Source organism: Marmota monax, unplaced genomic scaffold (genome assembly GCF_021218885.2).
Source record: "Marmota monax isolate L192 unplaced genomic scaffold, Marmota_monax_Labrador192_F-V1.1 WCK01_AAM20220418_F8-fsc00012, whole genome shotgun sequence".
Classification (NCBI taxonomy): Eukaryota; Metazoa; Chordata; class Mammalia; order Rodentia; family Sciuridae; genus Marmota; species Marmota monax.
This window is the reverse complement of record NW_026695227.1, coordinates 22,267,635-22,287,964: the sequence shown is the minus strand read 5'-3', so window position 1 is coordinate 22,287,964 and position 20,330 is coordinate 22,267,635. Positions and strand designations below refer to the sequence as shown.

General features: G+C 33.6%; 1 protein-coding gene across 1 annotated transcript in view; it reads right to left on the bottom strand.

Annotated features, from left to right (window-relative positions):
- Positions 1 to 14,441: 14,441 nt before the first annotated feature.
- Lrrk2 (leucine rich repeat kinase 2) overlaps positions 14,442 to 20,330 on the bottom strand; it is a 135,336-nt gene continuing 129,447 nt past the window's right edge. The window contains exons 48-51 of the mRNA XM_058576386.1: positions 19,724 to 19,876; positions 18,582 to 18,794; positions 16,872 to 16,939; positions 14,442 to 16,325 (exon numbers count right to left, since the gene is read on the bottom strand). Of these exons, the coding sequence (XP_058432369.1) occupies positions 16,204 to 16,325; positions 16,872 to 16,939; positions 18,582 to 18,794; positions 19,724 to 19,876 (556 nt within the window). The 3' untranslated portion in view covers positions 14,442 to 16,203. The remainder of the gene's footprint in view (positions 16,326 to 16,871; positions 16,940 to 18,581; positions 18,795 to 19,723; positions 19,877 to 20,330) is intronic.

Sequence of the window (20,330 nt, the reverse complement as noted above, 5' to 3'; positions counted from 1 at the left end):
CTCAGGATTCAAACCATGGTAGTGCATGTTGAATTGTACCCCCATATCAATGAGAGAGAGGCAAAGGACAGGTAGCCAGGATAGATAATAAATGATGGGGTCAGAAAGATGGGGGCTAAATATCAAAGAAAAGGAAATGAGCTAACCTCCAGATAGCACTTCTCCCCCACCCCACTCACTCTGTTGCCAATACCTCTGGGGGAACGGAAGGAACACAGGTTCCAACACAAGCAATTACCCCCAGGACCACTTTTTCCTGCCTTTGGGCACTTTTTCAGGGAAGAAAGGAGGTGGGTGTCTATAAAAAAGCAAGACACTCCCACTCCATGGGCAACAGCTCTGGCTCCTGGCTCCTCTCCAGAGGATTCTACAATCTCTCTGTCTCAAATAAAACTTGCTTTGTGTGCTTGTCTTGGCATTACAGTGTTCCGTCTTCAACATCTGGGGAATGAGGACCTGATCCCGATTTCTAAGACTATCAGCACTGCATCCCAATTGTCCTAGGGTACTGGAATTGGTTACGAAGACACCAAAGAAAATACCCAGAAATTGTGTACAAGATATAAGGTTTATTGGAAAAAAAATAGAAGTTCCATTGACCATAGACAACACATCCATCCTTCATGGTGTTTTACCAAATAGCCTTGTCATCCCTCCAGGCACTTTGTCCTGTGGTAGCTGGTTGAATGGGTGGCACTTATTCTCTTCACAGTGCCTTCAATTCTATGCCAGTTATCACAGGGAAAAGGGTTTTTAAATTAGGCTATAGGAGCAGTGACATTTGTTAGTTTTCTTAGTTTGTTTTATTCTTTTTATGACCAGCATACCAAGGAGTTCCTATCCTAGCAATCCATGCAAGAAGGCAGTTCATATAGATAACACTAGCTGACCTATTTGCAATATATGGGAGAAATACAGGTATCCTTCAAGATAGTATTTATCTGGGGATTCTTATCCAGGCACACTCTTATTATTCTCTTACCTTGGCTAGGTTCTTGGGAATAGAAAAGTGCATTTCAAGGACATGGTATTTTACTGTCACACCCCATACAAAAAAAGTTCACATGTTGAAGTTATAATCTCTATATGTATGTAATCCCATTTGAAGAAAATATTGTTTAAAGGATAATTGAATAAAGGTGGACCCAAATTCAATATATTGCTATATTATAAAAAGAGGATGGAACCAGGGGCTAAACAGCCATCTACAAGCCAGAGAGACAGGCTAGGAGCAGAACATTCCCTCACAGCCCTCAGAGGGACTAATGGTGCCCAACACCTTGACCTCAGACTTTTGACCTACAGAAACAAAGAAAATAAATCTCTCTTGGCTTAAGTCATTCTGTCTGTGGTTATGGCAGTCCTAGTACTGACACAGATGGCCTCTCAAAACATGACTTACTAATCAACCTCTGATTCTACAATCTCTTTTGAGTTTTGAATTACCATGGAAAGGTGCCTATGGAACATTCCCGTCTATATGTTTTACAATAAGCTTAAATTAACATGTCAACACATTAAACACTTATCTGCACTAAATCTACTACCTCCTTTTGCTTCTCTTACTAAATACTCAACAATCTAAGCTCAAAAATTTAGAATTATCTTACATGGATATTCTTAATTGGGATATTAAAACTGATTAAGTCATGACAGTGATGTTAACTGAAAATAAATGCCTTACTTCATTGTCTAAGATCATTTGTTTATTAAATTATATGTCTTACTAACACTTGGTAGGATAAGGGGAAAAAAATCAAAGACTAAAACTGAAAAGAACTCCAAAAATTTATAAATGTTTTACTAAATGCTTTCAGGACAATTTTATTTCACTACAATTAGTGTTTAATACTTAATTGAGAGATATACATAAATATGTAAAACAAATGTATAATATTAAGATTTTTTATCTTGCAAATATTCATGTTACCACAAGCTAAGTCAAGACAAACATTTTGCAGCAACCCAGAATCCCCCACTTGCTTGCTTCTCTATCCTCTTTTTTTAATAGAGAACCACCATATTGATGGTTAAAGTCATTACTTCATTTGTTTTAAAGTCTTACCAACCATATATATGTATAGTGTGTATATATGTATATATATACACTATATATATATGTGTGTATATATACATACACACACACACACCTTGGTAAACAAGGTGTTTTGATTTTCAGTGTTATATGAATTAAAACATTATGTAAATTCTTTGCACTTGTATCTTTCATCCAATATTATGCTTGAGAGAGGCAGCAATTTATTTCTCTTTGATGTTCTGCAATTTTTACTTTGGAGCATTAATGGGAAGATATCCTTTAATTTATCCTGATTTGTAGTCTCAGGATTTCTTTTGTAAATATAGATCAGTATCTTTCAAAGGCTGAAGCTGTATCTTTGCCATTATCTCTTCAAAAATACTTTGGTATCTTTCCTCTTCTTCTGGAACTACACTCAAGACATGTTAGCCTTCCTTAATTCATTATAAATGACTCTTGACTACTTGGTTTATATTTTTCATTTTTTCTATCCATACTGCATTCTATAAAATTTTATTTTGACTTTTCTTTTAGTTCATTAGTTTTTCCTTCACCTGTATCTAAAATGATTGTTTCCAAAGCAAGCAAACCTGATGGAATTCATGACCACCATACCAGCCATACAAAATTATCTTAATGCAGTCCTACATTCAGAAATGAAAGATAACTACCATCTTGAAAGCATGTGAGAGTATTAATTTCACTAGAAGAGGAGATACACAAGTGAGAAATGAAAAGAATGAAACTATATCATTACAACAAACCACACAAAACCCCAAAGATGAATAAAAGTGAAAGAATAAAGAGTATTCAAAACTAAAAGAAAACCAACAAATATTGCAACTAGCAATAATAATCTTGAAAGAAAATGGGTTAAATTCTCCAATTAAAAAATACAGACTGGCTGAATGAGCATAAAAACAAAACCCAACCATATGATGTCTACAAGAAAATCACCTCATAGTAAAGATACACACAGATTGAGAGTGAAAGGATGGAGAATAATTAAGCAAATGGAATCCTGAAGTGAGCAAGAGTTTTGGGATCAACATTCAAAACTACCTTTGGAACATTTCCATTTTTATGTTTTATGTGATGCTTAATTAAATACATCGAACATTACATAAGTCACCCACACTAAATACTTATATCTGAAAAAATAGACTTTAAAACAAAAACTCTGAGACAAAGAAAGTCAATACAGAACAATCACAGAATAAATTCAACTATAGCATATAACAATTTTAAATCTATGCGTACCTAATATCAGAGCACCCAATTTCATAAAACAAGCATTATTAGATTTAATATTATTAGACTCTATAAAGGGAAATATAGAATCTAATACAATAATAGTGGAGAATTTCAACACCCTACTTTTATCAAAGGACAAATCATCCAGACCCCCCCCCCAACAAAAAAAATCAAGAAACATAAGAGTTAAATTATACTATGGATCCAATGAACTTCATAGACACTTACAGACTATTCCACCCCAAAACCATAGAATATATATTCTTTTCATCAACATATGAAACTTTCTCCAGAATAGACCATGCATTAGGGCATAAAACAAGTCTTAACAAATTTTTAGAAAGTAAAATTATATCCTGTATCCTTTATAATCACAATGGAATAAAATTTGAGTTCAACAACAATGAAAATTAAGCAAATGCATGGAGAATGAACACACTTTTCCAAATATTTTTAATTGTAGATGGACATCATAACTTTATTTATTTATTTATTTTTATGTGGTACTAAGGATCAAACCCAGTGCCTCACACATGCTAGGCAAGTGCTCTACCACTGAGCCATAACTCCTGTCCCGGAGTGAACACACTTTTGAAAGAACAATGAGTCAAAGGTATCAAAATGGAAATTAAACAATCTCTAAAAAAAGTGAAAATTAAGCACAACTTACCAAACTTATGGGATACAGCCAAAGCACTATCTAAGGGAAGTTTCTTGCAATAAATGCCTGTATTAAAAAATGGAAAGATTTAAAAAAAAATCTAATGATGCTTCTCAAGAATTTTAAAAAGCTACAACAAACCAAATCCAAATCTAGTAGGAACAATAGCAATTGTAAGAGCAGAAATAATAAAGCTAAGCCTTAAAAAATATATACAAAAGATCAATGAAGCAAAGAGTTGTTTTTTTAAAATATATATATATATATATACTTTCAGTTGTCAATGGACCTTTATTTTATTTATTTACATATGTAATGCTGAGAATCAAACCCAGTGCCTCACACATGGTAGGCAGGCTCTCTGCCACTGAGCCATAACCCCAACCCCAAGAGTTGGTTTTTTGAGAAGATAAACAAAATTGACAAGCTTTCATAGCTACACTAACAAAAAAAATACTAAAATAACTAAAATCAGAGATGTTAAAGGAGACATTGAAATTGAAACCACAAAAATACAAAGGTTCATTAGGGTTATGAAAAAGTATATGATAACAAATCAGAGAACCTGGAAAAAAGTCCAAGTTTTGAACACATATGACCTACCAAAATTGAGCTATAAGGGCATTAAAAATATGAATAGACCAATAACAACTAATGAAATTGAATCAGTAATAAAGTCTTCCAATAAAGAAAAATAGGATGGTTTTATTGATGAATTTTACCAATTTTTCTTTTTTTTTTTGGTACTGGGGATTGAACCTAGTGGCCCTAACTACTGAGACACATCCCCAGTGCTTTAATATTATTGTTTTGAGACAGGGTCACATTATGTTTCTTAGGGCCTCACTAAATTGCTCAGGCTGGCTTTGAACTTGCAAGCCTGTTGCCTTAGCCTTGTAAGCTGCTGGAATTAGAGGCATGTATCACCACACCCAGCTGAATTTTACCAAACTTTAAAAAAAAAATTCTAATTATTTTCAAACTAATCTGAAGAATTGAAAGAAAGGATACTATCCAAATTCATCCTGTGGGACCAGCATTATCCTAGTACCAAAACCAGACAAGGATACACTAATTACAAAAACTATATAGTAATATCCCTAGTGGACACAGATGGAAAAACTCTCAACAAAATACTAGCATCAAATTCAACATCAAGGGTCTGAGATTGTGGCTCAGTGGTAGGATGCTTGCCTAGCATATGAGAGGCACTAGGTTCGATCCTCAGCACCACATAAAAAAAATAAATTAATAAAATAAAGTTATAATATCCATCTGTAACTAACTAAAAATATTTCTTTAAAAAATTTTAACATCAACTAAAAATGATCATTCAACATGTTCAAGTTGGTTTTATCCTAAGGATACAAATCTGATTCAACATTGTGATACAGAAAAAGCATTTGATAAAATCTAACAAATCTTCATGATAAAATCTCTGAACAAACTAGGTATAGAATAATAAGACATCAATATAATAAAGGCTATCTATGATAAACCCACAGCCCAATCAGACTGAATTGGGAAAAGCTGAAAATATTTCCATAAGATCAGAAGCAAGATGAGAATATTCACTCTCACAGCTCTTATTTGATACTGTACTAGAAGTTTTAGCCAAAGTAATGGGGTAAGAGAAATAAATAAAGACATACAAATAGGAGGGAGGAAGGCAATGTATCTCTATTTGCAAATGATATGATTATATAGGAAAAATGACTATCAGACTACTAAAAAACGATCAAATTTAATAACTATCAGGATACTAATGAACATATAAAAATCAACAGTTTTTCCAGACAATGATGAATTTTCTGATAAAGAAATCATGAAAGCAATTAATTTCATTTAAAACAGCTTCCAAAAATAAAATACTTATGAATAATTTTAACTAAGGAAGTGAAAAAGTTCTACAATAGAAGTCACAAAACACTGCTGAAAAAAAAAATTGAAGAAGACACAAAAAGATGGAAACCTTCCATACACAAGAACTGGAAAAATTAATATTGGTAAAATATCTATACCAGAAATCTTACAACTTCTAAAAGAAAACATAGCGTCAACACTCCATCATATAGATGCTGGATCAGACTTCCTTAACAATACCTCCAAAGCACAAGAAATTAAACCAGCAATCAATAAGTGGGATGCCATAAAACTAAAAAGCTTCTTCACAGCTAAGGAATCAAGAGTGTGAAGAGAAAACCTATAGAATGAAAGAAAATATTGGCCAGGTAGTCCTCCAATAGGGGATTAATACCCAGAATATACAGAGAACTCAAAAAACTTAGCACCAAAATTACAAACAATCCAATCAATAAATAGGCAAAAGAACTAAACAGAAACTTCTCAACAGAAGAAAAACAAAAGTGCAATAAATATGTGAAAAATGTTCAACAGCTCTAGCAATGAGGAAAATGCAAATCAAAACTACACAAAGGTTCCATTTCACTCCAGTCATAATGGCAATGATCAAGAATATGAACAATAAATGCTGGTGAGGTTGTGGGGAGAAAGGAACACTTGTATATTGTTAATAGGACTGCAGATAAATATAACCACTCCTGGAAAGCAGATTCCTCAAAAAGCTAGGGACGGAACCACCATATGACACAGCTATCCCACTCCTGGGTATTTTCCCAAAAGATCCAAAATCAGCATACTACAACACAGCCACATCAATGTTTATAGCAGCATGATTCATTGTAGATCAATTATGGAATCAACCCAGATGTACTTCAATAGATGGATTAAGTTGTAACACACACACACACACACACACACACACACACACACTTTCTACTCTGACTTTAAAAAGAATAAAATTATGACATTTACAGGTAAATGGATGGAAATGGAAAATGTCATGCTAAGTGAAAATAGCCGAACTCTGAATTTCAAAGGTTGAATGTTGTCTCCCATACTCAGGAGCTAGAGTAAAATAAAGAAAAGGGAAAAATTACATAAACAAACACAAATTAATAGATGACTGAAAGAAAGTCTAGTAGAGGAAGGAGAAGGGAGAGAGGAGAATGGGAGGGAAAGGAGGAAGGAAAAAAATGGAGATCATGAACTGAAATCAATTTCCATGCATGTGTGAATTTGTCAGGATGAACCCAACTACTGTGTATAACCATTAAGCTTAAATTAAAAAAAAAAAAACAATTTGGTAAAATGTCCATATTACCAAATGTGATCTATAGATTTATTGTAATACCTATCAAAATACCAATGACATTCTTCACAGAACAAGGAAAAAATCCTAAAGTTTATATAAAGAGCACAAAAAAAGTCACAAATAGCCAAAGTAGTCTTGAGCAAAAAGAGCTAAACTAGAAGCATCATGATTCCCGATTTCAAGACACTGCCAAACTTTGGTAACCAATGCTGCATAGTACTCGCATAATAACAGACGCAGAGACCAAAGAACACAATAGAGATCCCGGAAATAAAGATCTACTACCAACTCATGTTTGTGTGTGTGTGTGGGGGGGGGGGGTAGTGTACAGGGGACTGAACTCATGGTAACTTGACCACTGAGCCACATCCCCAACCATATTTTGTATTTTATTTAGAGACAGGGTCTCACTGTTGCTTAGTGCCTTGCTTTTGCTGGGGCTGACTTTGAACTCATGATCCTCCAGCCTCAGCCTCCAAAGTTTCTGGGATTACAGGCGTGCACCCACTGCATCTGCACAACTAACTTATTCTGGACAAAGGTTCCAAAAACATACATTGAAGAAAGATACCTTCTTCAATAAATTGTGCTATGATGAAGATATCCAGAAGATATTTTCTTTATGCAGAAGAGTGAAAATTCTCTCAGTTCATACAAAAACCAATTTGAGATGGATCAAAGATCAAACTGTAAGATCTGAAATTCTTAAACTACTAGCAGAAAGCATAGGGGAAAGGCTTCAAGACAGTGGGACCGGCAATGATTCCCTGGATTAGACCCCAGAAATAAAACAAAAAAACAAAAGTTGACAAATGGGACTATATAAAACTAAAAAGCTTCAGCAAGCTAAGGAAATAAGAGTCAAAGACAACCTAAGAATGGTACAAAACATTTGCTAATTATTCATCTGACAGAAATCTAATAACCAGAATGTACAAAGAATACCAAAAGCTTAACAGGTAATCCAATTAGAAGATGAGTAAGTGACTTGAATAGACTCCTCTCAAAAGAAAAAATAAAATGTCCAACAAATCGATGAAAAAAGCTTTACGACTATTCATCACCACAGAAATGGAAATCAAAATTACAATGAGATAAGAGCCATTATAACTTGGGTGCATCTTATCAAAAAAACAAGAAATAAATGCTGGCTAGGATATGGTGGAAAGGAACTCTCATACACTGTTGATGGGAATGTAATTAGTAAAGCAATTATGGAGAACAGAATGGAGTTTTCTCAAGAAATCTAAAGTATATGTACACCATACATGAGCTGACTATCCCACTTCAGTGTGTATATCCAAAGAAGATAAAATTAGCATATCAAATATGCCCAACTGTGTAGCATTATTCACAATAGCTGAAATTAGCCCAGGTGTCCATCAGATGAGTGCATAAAGGAAATATGGCATATATACATAAGAGCGTATTATTCAGCCACAAAGAATGAAATCGATGACTCCGTTGTTCCCAGTTTATGGTACTAATCCGGCAAAATCAGGTACGGTAGGAAAAAGGAGGTCAGATTTGATCAGGGCATATTATATGCATGTTTGGAAATACCACCTTGAATTCTATTAAATATGCACAATATGTTAAATTAAATAGTTTGACTGATTTTAAAAAATATATAACATAGATATAAATTTTGTCTACAATTCCAGAGGGATGGCTTTATCGGGGGGTTTTGCTATTCTAGGTAGAAAATGAGCAGGTTTTTTTCAAGATCTTACTGACACAGAAAAGTATTGGTTTCGTTCCCCCACGCTACTGGGAAGACCTGTATCTTTGACTCCCGAGCTTGCAAGGTGCTGGGATTTGTCCTCCGTCTTCAATTTTTTCAAGGTTGTGAAACTGAAGCTCAAATTCCCAAAGTTCAGCAAATATGTGCAGGAGAGCAACAGCTTTGGTGTTTTTGCTTACATCTTTTTCCCACCTGTTACTCAGCTTTCTGTCTCTGTGACAAAATACTTGAGATAAACAATTTCAAAGGAGGAAAGTTTTATTTTGGCATGATGCATGCAGATCACTCACCTCAAGGAAGGAAGGCTGGTGGAGAGGAACAAAACTTGGGCACACAGGAAGCCGGGACCCCAAGATACTTATACCCCACCTCCCAATTAGTACCATCAGCTGGGAACGGAGTCTTCAATACATGAGCTTTGGGGGCACATTTAAGATCCAAACCATAAAACCACCCTTGCTTTGATTTTGGCCTCATAATTCTGTAACATCAGATCTTTAACAGTTTCAGATGTCTGTCCTAGTTGTTTCCCTTCCTTTTGTCTAACTTCCTAGTTTTTAGCAGGTAGACTTCTTTAAATCATTATCATGTTACTATAAATGAAATCTAAACCAGTCTCATTCCACATTGTTTTTATTAACACAAAGTCAGTTTACTCCACCTCTAAGTCAATGTAAACAAGAATTTAAAGTACTGGTTTGGTGGGCTGCTAAGTTACTAGTTTTCTGCTCACAGATAACCATGATCTATAACCCACAGACCTTAGTCTGTAACTCAGCACAGTGAATAATGAGCAAAATATGAGCTTCAAACTTCAAAACTCTCCTTCCTCCTACTAAGCAATGTAAATTACCTGAAAGCTATTTTATAGTTGGGAATAAGGAGCATCTGAGGAGAATGTGTTCCTCACAACAACTTCATGGTAGTATTGTTATCCCTTTCTATCTGTGAGGACATGGATAGAAAGAAAGCTCACTGTATGGAACAATGAGGAGACAGGAGCCCAGATTCACACTCCCAGATTCCTTGATTCTGAAACACATATAAAGGAAAAAAATATTTATTCTGTCCATGCAGACAAACAAGGTAGATTTTTCCCACAGGTTTTTGACATATAGGATTCCAGCTAGTAATTAAAGATTTGGATTGAATATTATTTTTCACTTTCTACAATTCTTCAATGTTTCAAATCATATCACTTTCATTTCCTCCTATTTACATTATCTTTTTTTTTGACTTTTCTTTTTTTTTATTTTTTTTATTATTATTCTTGAAACAATAAAAATTACCTGAAAGAACAATTAAATAATTTGTAGACCAATTTGTATGATGATATTTAGAAAATAAGAAGCACCTGGAAAGCCATTTGTCTCTCATGTAAAGTCGATAACCCCAAAGGAAGAGGAAAAAAGTAAGCTGTCAGCATTCAGTGGGTAAAAGACAGTTTATTCATCTGTAATTGACACATACTTGTTATCTTTATGAAACACCAAATTGTATAAAATAATTAAAGAGCAGTTAGTGAAAATGTGATTACATTGACTTAAAAGCTTAATGGAATAATTCACTTATGGGATTACCACATATTGCCACCACTTGTGTTTACTCTTGAAATAAATATATATTCATGAAGATATTCTATTGTGCGTGGCTAAGGCTTACATTTGTCTTTTGAAATAAAATCCTTTTTTTTGCTAAACACACAGTTTATTGAATGCCAAAGATACTCCCAGCTTTGCTCAATCACAAAGATACATAAAACTTAAACGACCTCTTTATTTTATAAGCTCCTATTACAACAAGAAAACGATTGTCCAGAAATTAGCAAAAGGTTTTCAATGTGAAATTCCCGTATTTAATTATGTATCACAGATATTGTTCCAGTTAGAAATGTAGCTCTGACACAGTGGATGTGAAACAGATGGCAAAACCCCTTATTGTAGAAAGGGAGAAAGGGGAGCAAAGATAAAGCCAAGTTCATTATGATGTAGGTTACAAAGAAAAAAATAATTCTGTGCTAAGACAGAAGGGTTTTCGCCCAGTGATTTTAAACCTCAGTGTTGCTCTCTTCTGCTGCCCCTCACCCACCAACAACAGAGTAGACTAACTACCTTTCTGCTGTATAAAAAACATTATCCTGCTCAGAACATCCTAGCAGGAAATCTGCTGCTAAAGGCAATTCCTTGGAGGAGGAAAAAACACAAATGTTATCAATTGCACTAATGTTCATACTAGCCAATTAAGCTTGTCTGTAGTTAATTCCACTGACTGAGTTGCACTTACTGTGTTGGTTCAGTAATTTCAGACAAAACAAAATGGATGAATCATTGCAAACTATCACCTTCGCTTCCATGCAAGGAAATGCCCGTTTTATAGGCTGAAATGAAATTTAGACTAGTGTACTGTACAAAAATAGATCAGCAAGTGGCAATTGAATTCGACAAGAAGGCAATGGAATGGAAATGATGATCCTTTATCTATCCATATCTGATCATGAATTTCACTGAAAGAACAAATTAGACTTAGAATTAATACTTTGTGAGTGCTTTCTTTTTAAGCTTCAAATTAATTGTTTGACAAATTAGATAAAAACCCTTGGCACTTGTGGATTTATTGTAATGGTATGCAAGAGCTACTACCAAAGATCCATGATATATAGTAATGCACAAGTTATTAGAGGATTCCTTTTGAGTGAAGTTGATGACCAGACTGAAATTCCTTATGGGATGGTACTTACATGTGACTCAGCTGGGAATAAAACTGACAAACTTCATATGCATTACCTCACTTTATTCTCATCCATCTAGAACGTGAGTACCAGCTTGACATTTTATAGATGAGGAAAGCAGCTCTTCTCTAGCTATTTGGGCAATATGCTCCAGTTCACATGGCTAGTAAATGCTGAATCAGGGATATTGATCCAAGTCTTCCAATTCACAAACTTTCCCTTTTTTTATTTGTTTTGAAGTGGTAAGGATTGAACCCAGGGCCTCAGGTGTGCTAGCTAAGTACTCTACCTACAAGTTACAACCCCATCACATCTTTTCCTTTTTTTTCCCTTTGTTTTTGTAAGTAACTTTAAAGGTGATGAAAGTAAATTACATTTCTACTTTATAAATTCTTTATTTTATCATGATAGAAAATACTTTATTTGGGATTTATTTTTTAATGAGATGAGGAAAACCCCTTATTGTAGGCACAGGCTCATAGATTGCTTTCATGTTTCTTAACCTATAAGATCAATTTGGTATTCAATTATTATTTTTTTCTTTCACCCTAATATCCCCCAAAAGTTCATTAGACTTTGTAGGGCAGGGCAAAGTTGGCTATACTTAGGTTCCCTTACTGAGACTTCCACCATTATGTTTTAGTATGTAGTCAAGGTCATAATCACCCTGATTCAAGTTAATTGTTTATGACTCCAGGTCATAAGCATCTTTTTGTGATCATGTACATATTTATGTAAATTATTGGCACTGAAACTTCTTTATTTGGCTTGCATATATAAAAGGCCCATGGAAAGACTTGGGTGGGGAAGACGCTAGAGGCTGCTGTCACCTCTGCATAAAATATGTCTACTATTCCAACTGTGCCCTGCATCTTCATTTACCTTCCTGGATCCTGAATCTGTCTCCAGTGTCTGAGCCCCTGGAGGACACCCTTACAATTTCTCATTTCAAAAAATGCTATATCTATATATAAACATGAATTTTGCCTGCATCTGTAGTTGCTTAAGTATCTCCTAAATAGATACTATAATTAAGTTCTCAAGTAATGGGAAGTTGTTACAAATTTCAGTATTTGACAGGATTTTTAAAAAATTAGTAACTTAATTAATTATTCAGAATAATGGGTTTCTTCCTGGCATATTCATATATGCATATAACATATTTGATCATTTCTGTATTCCCCCACCATCCTCTCTTCCCAACTCTTCTTCCCTCCCCCAGTAAAAGGCTTTTTAGAAAGATTGTGCTCCTCAAATAGTGTGCATGCAATCCTTTTGCTAGAAAGCTTATCTCATTATGAAGATTGTTGTTGCTGCCTATTTATCCTAAGTCTATGATTAAATATTAGTCGTTTTTGTTGCCTTATTTGTGTATTTTTTATGTATGTATTTATTGATCTTCTTCCCAGATCCCCCACTTTCTGGCCAGTCTCTGTTTTTCTATAGTATTTCTAATAGAGCATTTGTCACATTGTGTGGTATTTTCATTAAAAAAAAAAAATGGTAACAACACCCTTTTGGGTGTTCAAGTGGATAAAATGCAGTGAGGCCAAGCCAGAATAACACATATAAGGTACACCGTACACTTTAGTTTTCCAGCTGCCAGATAATGTAGGATGGTGGATTTTCATGGAGGCCAAGTAGCAGCCCCGGGACCCAGACCCTGGTACACCTTCCTTCTCCCTACTCTTTGTCTTAGGCTAAGACTCCTTTAAACAGAAACTTTTCATGTGAAGCCAGGAATCAGGGGAGGCACTCAGGGAAAACCACCTTGTCCCTGTCTCTGGTCACCCATTCAGAGGATACAGACAGCAGGCTTTTGGTTCAGGTGCCTCCCTGCCTCTTGAAAGACAAGGTGCTAGGAATACTCCAAATGCCTAGAAAAATTAGAAGGAATTGAGTATGATCCTATATAATTGTAAGTAGCCAGTTTCTGAATTATTGGGAAAAAAATGGTACCCTGGGTGGGAACTGGTAAGAATGGAGAATGAGGGCTTCAAGTTTTGCTGAGTTAGCATGGTTTAAAATTTTACTGTACTGCCTGCTTCTAAGTCTCCAAGAAAAACATCCCATTTTTAAGCCGGGCATTAAGTTATCTCAGGTGATGAATGACATAAAGAAGCTTAGTGCCGAAAGTTTGGAATTTCATCTCCCTTTAATATCTGAATATTTATATGTTCACTTTTAATTTAGTCAAGTTCAGAATATTTATTGTTATTTCTGCTGTCATACCAATATATTTTTCTGTCATGATGAAAAATAAGTTACATTTTAGGTAAAACAGTTTATACACAATCAATACAGTGCTGGACAGAATCAGATTCAGAGAAGCTTTCTTTTTCATTTCAAACTTATACAGAAAAAAAATCTGTTAAAATACTTATGTTTTGATAATAATTAACAGCTTATATTAGGGTTTAATCAGGAAAGACTAAAAATGACTATTTTTTTAATCTACATCAGTTGTTCTAAAGTTTTATTTTTCTTTTAATATTTAAGTGTGAACAATTCTACTAACAGAATTTTTTTCTAAGAACTTGAAAATAGAATATATTGTGCCCTTCAGAACTTTACCTAGCGATCATGTCAACTATTTTGTTATATAAAATTGAATTTAAATATCCTATAAATTCTCAAGAAAAAATTTTGACACCTTCCTAGAGTGCCATTAATCCACACACAGACTAATACAAAGTTTTATATGAGATGGGTAACAGATCTAAAATGAAAATAAAACACCATCACAAGGTCTTAAAACTCATAAACATGTTTTAAAAATGTTTATTGTTTCATTTAAATACAATGTTCATTTACACATTTTTCTATAACTGTCTTTGGTAAAAAAAAAAAAAAAAAAAACTGCATTTACATACAAAGTTACAATGAGAGAATGTCACCGGAATAAAAAGGCCCAATCATGTATGCATTTTTTTAATATTTATTTTTTAGTTGTAGTTGGACACAATACCTTTATTTCACTTATTTATTTTTATGTGATGTTGAGGATCAAACCCAGGGTCTCGCACATTCGAGGAGATCACTCTACCAATGAGCCACAACCCCAGCTCCTCATGTATGCATTTTTTTGTGCTTAATTACATAATAAATTAAAACATGGGTCACTTTGAAAAGTGGAAACTGTTTCAGGGTTAAGAGTTTGATTATCCTTCATTGAAATAAATTTTAAGTCTGTACATAATAAAAATGCAAGTCAGTTCTGGGAATATCAAATAGGCTTGTTATGCTATCATGGAGAATTGTTTAAAATGAAGAATACTGGGCAGGGCCAATGGATTTACCAAAAGTGATTTTCCTGGAGTAGAAAGATAACCACATATTTACATGTGTTCTTGGCAGTGATACTCCTACTCTGAGAAGACATTTATAACAAGTTAGGTCTAATATAGAAGACTAGATTAGCAGCTGTTTTTACCGAAGTTCTTCTTTAGCATACTGAATAGTGAGTGACACATTTGTCCCCATGGTCTTTGTGGATGTTGTAGAATTCTATAATTTTCAAAATAGAGTTTCTGTCTAAATGATGTAGGATGTGCAGGGTCATACATTTAGGAGAGTATGAGTAGAAGCATTAGAGAAAAGCAAATTAGGAAATAAATAGCAATGGGTTGGCTTACCACTGAAAATCAAAACAAAATTACAAAAATATCTCTAGAACTAAACAGTGTATTTACACCAATAATACAAGTTTCAGGATGCCCACATTCAAAGATATAGTTGAAAACTAGAAAAAGGATAACTATGTCCTTCCTGTATCTGAGGATTTGATGTGTCATGTTTTAGAGGAAATGTTCATTTAGAGGAAACTGTGAGATGCATGGTTTGCATCAGCAACAGAGAGCCTTATTAGTGAAAATTCAATGGACTGTTTATAAGTGTATGTTAGTGCATTTAAAAACAGTTCAATAAATAACGTATTATATGGGAAACTACCCAAAATATCTTCATTTCACCTTGGGTTATTTCTAGAAAGCAAGCAACTTTTGTGGGTTTTTTTGTTTGTTTGTTTGTTTGTTTGTTTGTTTTTGGTAGTGAGGACTGAACCCAGCAGTAGTTTTCCACTGAGCTACTTCCCCAGTCTTTCTTATTTCTATTTTTTGAAACATTGTATTGCCCCATAGCTGAAGTTAAAGAGGAACTTGTGATCTTTCTGCCTCAGTCTCCTGAGTCACCAAGATTAGAGAATAGAGATTAGAGGTGTGCACCACCATGCCCAGCTAACAACAATCCTGTCTTAAGGACAAAATTTAAAATAAAATTTACCTTCAGCATGGATAATGAAACAAAAATGATCACATTGAAAATTTTAGTATGAGTACTACAAGTATTTTATACTTATTAATTAATCCCCCAAATTAATTAGGGCATATAGGAAATATAACACTGTATTTTAAATAGTTCCTTAGAACATATTTTCACTGGTAACTATTTTTACATATATTTAAATTAAAAATAAAACATATAAACATTTATTCATATACACAAGTTGTTTCAAAGGATAGAAGTTTTCCTTTTAACATAAATATTTTAAAGAGATATTTACAAGAGATAATTTTCCTATCTAAAGACAAAGACTTCTGATATCTTATTCAACAGATGTTCTTTTCATTTTTTCTGCTAATTCTTTTCTCACTTCAATGTGTTTTTCTAAATTTTGCACTTCATGTGGAAGATTGATGTCCCAAACAGACAAGCAAGATTGTATCTCTATAAAAAGAAAAAAATAAAATCATGCTTCAAACATCCATTATAAAATATTTTTATTTTGTTAATTTATATTTCATTATATATAAGTACTAAACTATTGCCATTTATAAAAAATATTCTTATAAAATGTTAATAATACACAAGGTCTTAACTACCAAATTTAAGAGGCACATAGACAACTTTATAACCAATCATTTAATTTACTGAAACAAAGAGAGCTTTTTCCAACATTATTCAACATTAGGCCTCATCTGGATATAGGTAAGTTATAAGCAAAAAATATTCACATTTAGTTTAAATTTGAAGTAGTTCTCATTTTATAGTGACTGTTCTTTTTCCCTCATCTGAAAAAAATAAATATTTAAGATTCCTAAATCATTGAAACTTAATATTGAAATTTGCCTAAATTATTTACACTGTAAAGAAACTATCAATTAAAATTGCTAAAAGTATATGTAATATCTACTTTAAATTTATAAAACACAATATCTTTTCCTCATTCACATCATTGCACTCTTTGGACTACAGCATCCTATTAAATATTACCTTTTTGTTGTTGTATACCTTCGGTAGTTTTCCTTTTGTACCCCAAAACCAGCATGACATTTTTAAGGCTTCCTTTAAAAAAACAAAATACAGAAGTTTTCTATCAATACAATAAATTAAACTATATCAAAAAACAGTAAAGTTGCAATTCTTAATTATGTGAATCTGAGAAAGCAGCTAAAGCTTTCTATAAAATAGGTTTAATTTTATACATTACTTCTTCTAAAATTATACTATTAAATGGATAATGTGTATAAAAGTGTTTTTGATACTACAAGGAACAAATATGAAGCATGGGGATAGAGAGTTGGATAGATGCATAACTGACCCTCTATCACAATATCATATTATCAAGTCATTCACTAATTAATCTGAAAAATGTTCATCAGAAGTTTTGTATGTACTGGGCTATAGGCTAGGTCCTGGGAGTAAAGAGATGTCCAAAAAAAACACAGACCCAACTCACATGCAGGTTATATTCTGGTGAAGATATTGACATTAGTTGGGGAAAAAAATCATGATTGATGAATGCTATATAAGAGAGGTACAGTGAAGCCACATCATTGTGCACCTTGTAGTCTATGTTTAAATTTATTTTTTATTTTAAAATAAATAATAATCTACTGAAATGTCAATATAATTTCAATTATGAACAACCATGTGGGTTCCAGAGTACATACAAACTAAATTAAATAAAACAATATTGATCACATAAGACAGGGAGATAACCCACTGAGACCTACTAATCTGCTTGTGTGGACCCATCCTGGTAGTTAACAATCACCAAGAGCATCTAATCTACTTCTGTGCAACCCTGATATCTATAAATGACAAACAGGTGAGGGTACAGGAGAAACACCTTTCTTAAGATATTCTTGCAAAAAGAATCTATTTTCTTCACCATGGTCAAACATTGTATTGCTGACATATTAAACTTACATAAACTTTACTTTTGCTGAACTAAACCCTACACTGTTATTTTGTGATCAGCTTTGTATATAAGATATTATAGCTTTCTGAATAAAATAATTAATCAAAGGAAGACATTGAAATACATTTTATGTGAAAAATACATTTCACATAAGAGCCAGAATAGACATAAAAGGTTGAACAAAACTTATCATGATTTGTCAATATTTGTAGATTGTGGAGTTCAGCATATATTGCTACAAGAATTTTTTTATAGAATGAACAACCAAATGGTATTCTTTACCAAGGGTGGGCAGCTTGGACTATGACCAAAATAAACATTTGCTTTAACTTCTTGAATGAAATAGCAAAACATACTCAAGGCTATGTATTTCCCATTTTTGCCTTCAGGTAATAAGGAAAAAAGCAAGTAACACCCAAATCAAGGGGCTAGGATAGCGGTTCAGTGGTGGAGCACTTGTCTAGCATGTGTGGGGCACTGGGTTCAATTCTCAGCACTACATAAAAATAAAATAAAGGTCCATCAACAACTAAAAGGAAAAAGAAAACTTAAAAAAAAAAAAAGACCCAAGCTGAATGTTCAACCTCGGTCATCTGTTTCTCTTGGGGGACTAAGAGCAGCTTTTTCCTCCACATTTTAAAGGGCCTTATTTAAAATGTATCCCAGTCCTGTTTCATTATGTGAAATTTGAAGGAACTCCAAACAAAGCTGGAAAGTGAAAACTTAAATTTTAAAATAAAGGCATATTTTTATAATCTTCAAGGACATGAAAAAGAAACTTGCCTAACTGTGCCGCCATCATGACTCTAACAGAATCACAGAAGTTGTTAATTATGCGTATAACTCGACGGGTTGAAAGATCAAGGAGTAAAATATGGCCTCCTCCAGTTCCTATCCAGAGAGCAGTGTTCTTCTGAAGGCAAAGAGTTTTCACTCTCCCGGAATACGACATTTTGTGCTTTGATTCCTTATTTATTTTTACCATTATCTCCCTAGGAATCATAAAGAAAGTATGCATTAATAATTTCATCAGCAATTAGGGGATAAAAGAGATTTGTCTCTCTATATATGTACATATAATAACTTTTCAAATTATGAATATATAACAATTCAGTCATCCCTTGGTATCAAGGGGGATTGGTTCTAGGAACCTTCCCCGCTCACTGCAGCTACCAAAATCATAGGTGCTCAAGTTCCTTTATGTAAAATGATATAGTATTTGCATATTACTTTCTCTCCTATATAATTAAATCATCTCTAAATCACTTATAATACCTAACAAAATGTAAATGCTGTATAATAGTTGTTATGCTGTATTGTTTAAGGGATCATGGCAATAAAATGTTCAGTACAGATGCAACCGTAATAGGTCTAACTTTCTGATCCTAGGTGGGTTCAATCTGTGCACACAAAACCCAAGTATATGGAGGAATGACTATATACATTATGAGGGCTTTGTCTCTCACATGTTGAATTAGATCGCCATGTCTGTCTGTCAAGGTCTTGATCCTCCCTCCTTACTTAGTGCACTGATCAGGTCATTTTGTGACCTTTTTCTTTATATTACAGAATCTTTGGGAAAGTAGTTTTAATTATATATAGTAACATCTGACTCTGTGACAATTATAGACATATACCCAGTAGTCTAGAATCCAGTATGGTCACTTTTAAAAATGACTGTTTCACTAGAGAATATTCTTAGTAATACCATATAGTATGTTCCTATTCTTTTATTTTCCCAAAATGAAATGTACAGGATATCAAAAGATGGTGCTGACAACCATTAACAATTTTGTTTCTGCATTTTCAAAAATTTTCTATTTACAGGGAAAAAGAAAGAAAAATAAGCAGAACTCCCTCCTTTGTGCAGTCTGAAGCATAGAGACAGTTCTGGCAAGCAGAAAATAACCACAGAACTTACTTTAAAAAGTGTACACAGTCTATGAGTTCACAGAGCTTTTCAGTTTTCTTATCCCACACTTCCACAACAGGGCTATTTTTCTTAGCAATATAGAGAGCTGTCTCTACTGCCACAGCTATGATATTGGAATCACTGAAAGCTGCATAAGAAAACCTAGGGAAGGAAAAAAGAATGTCAAAAAAGTCATGATATCACCTTATGGTTGTTCCTAAGGATGTAAATTTAACACTATTTTGGAAATAAGCTAGACTATTGCCCATGTTCTCCTGTAACCATCCTAAATTGAATATGAAACTTACTTTGCTACTTTACTTACTTTTGGTTACTTTATATTGGTTTCTCTTGATAAAAATAAAGACTATAGTTAATGTTTATTCCTGGTTTTAGTTTTAATTTCAGTTCTACCTGGTTCTTTATAGAATTATATGTTGCATCTTAAGTTTTAAAAGAAATATGACATTTGTAACTTTTAGATGTTGCAACTAAATCACTGTGGTAATGAATATTTGGAAAATTAAAAGCTAGCCATCTATACCTAGAGTTATAAAGCATAAGATGTTGAAATAAGTTTAATGGCCTATCTTTAAGGGCTAAAAGGAAAGGTATT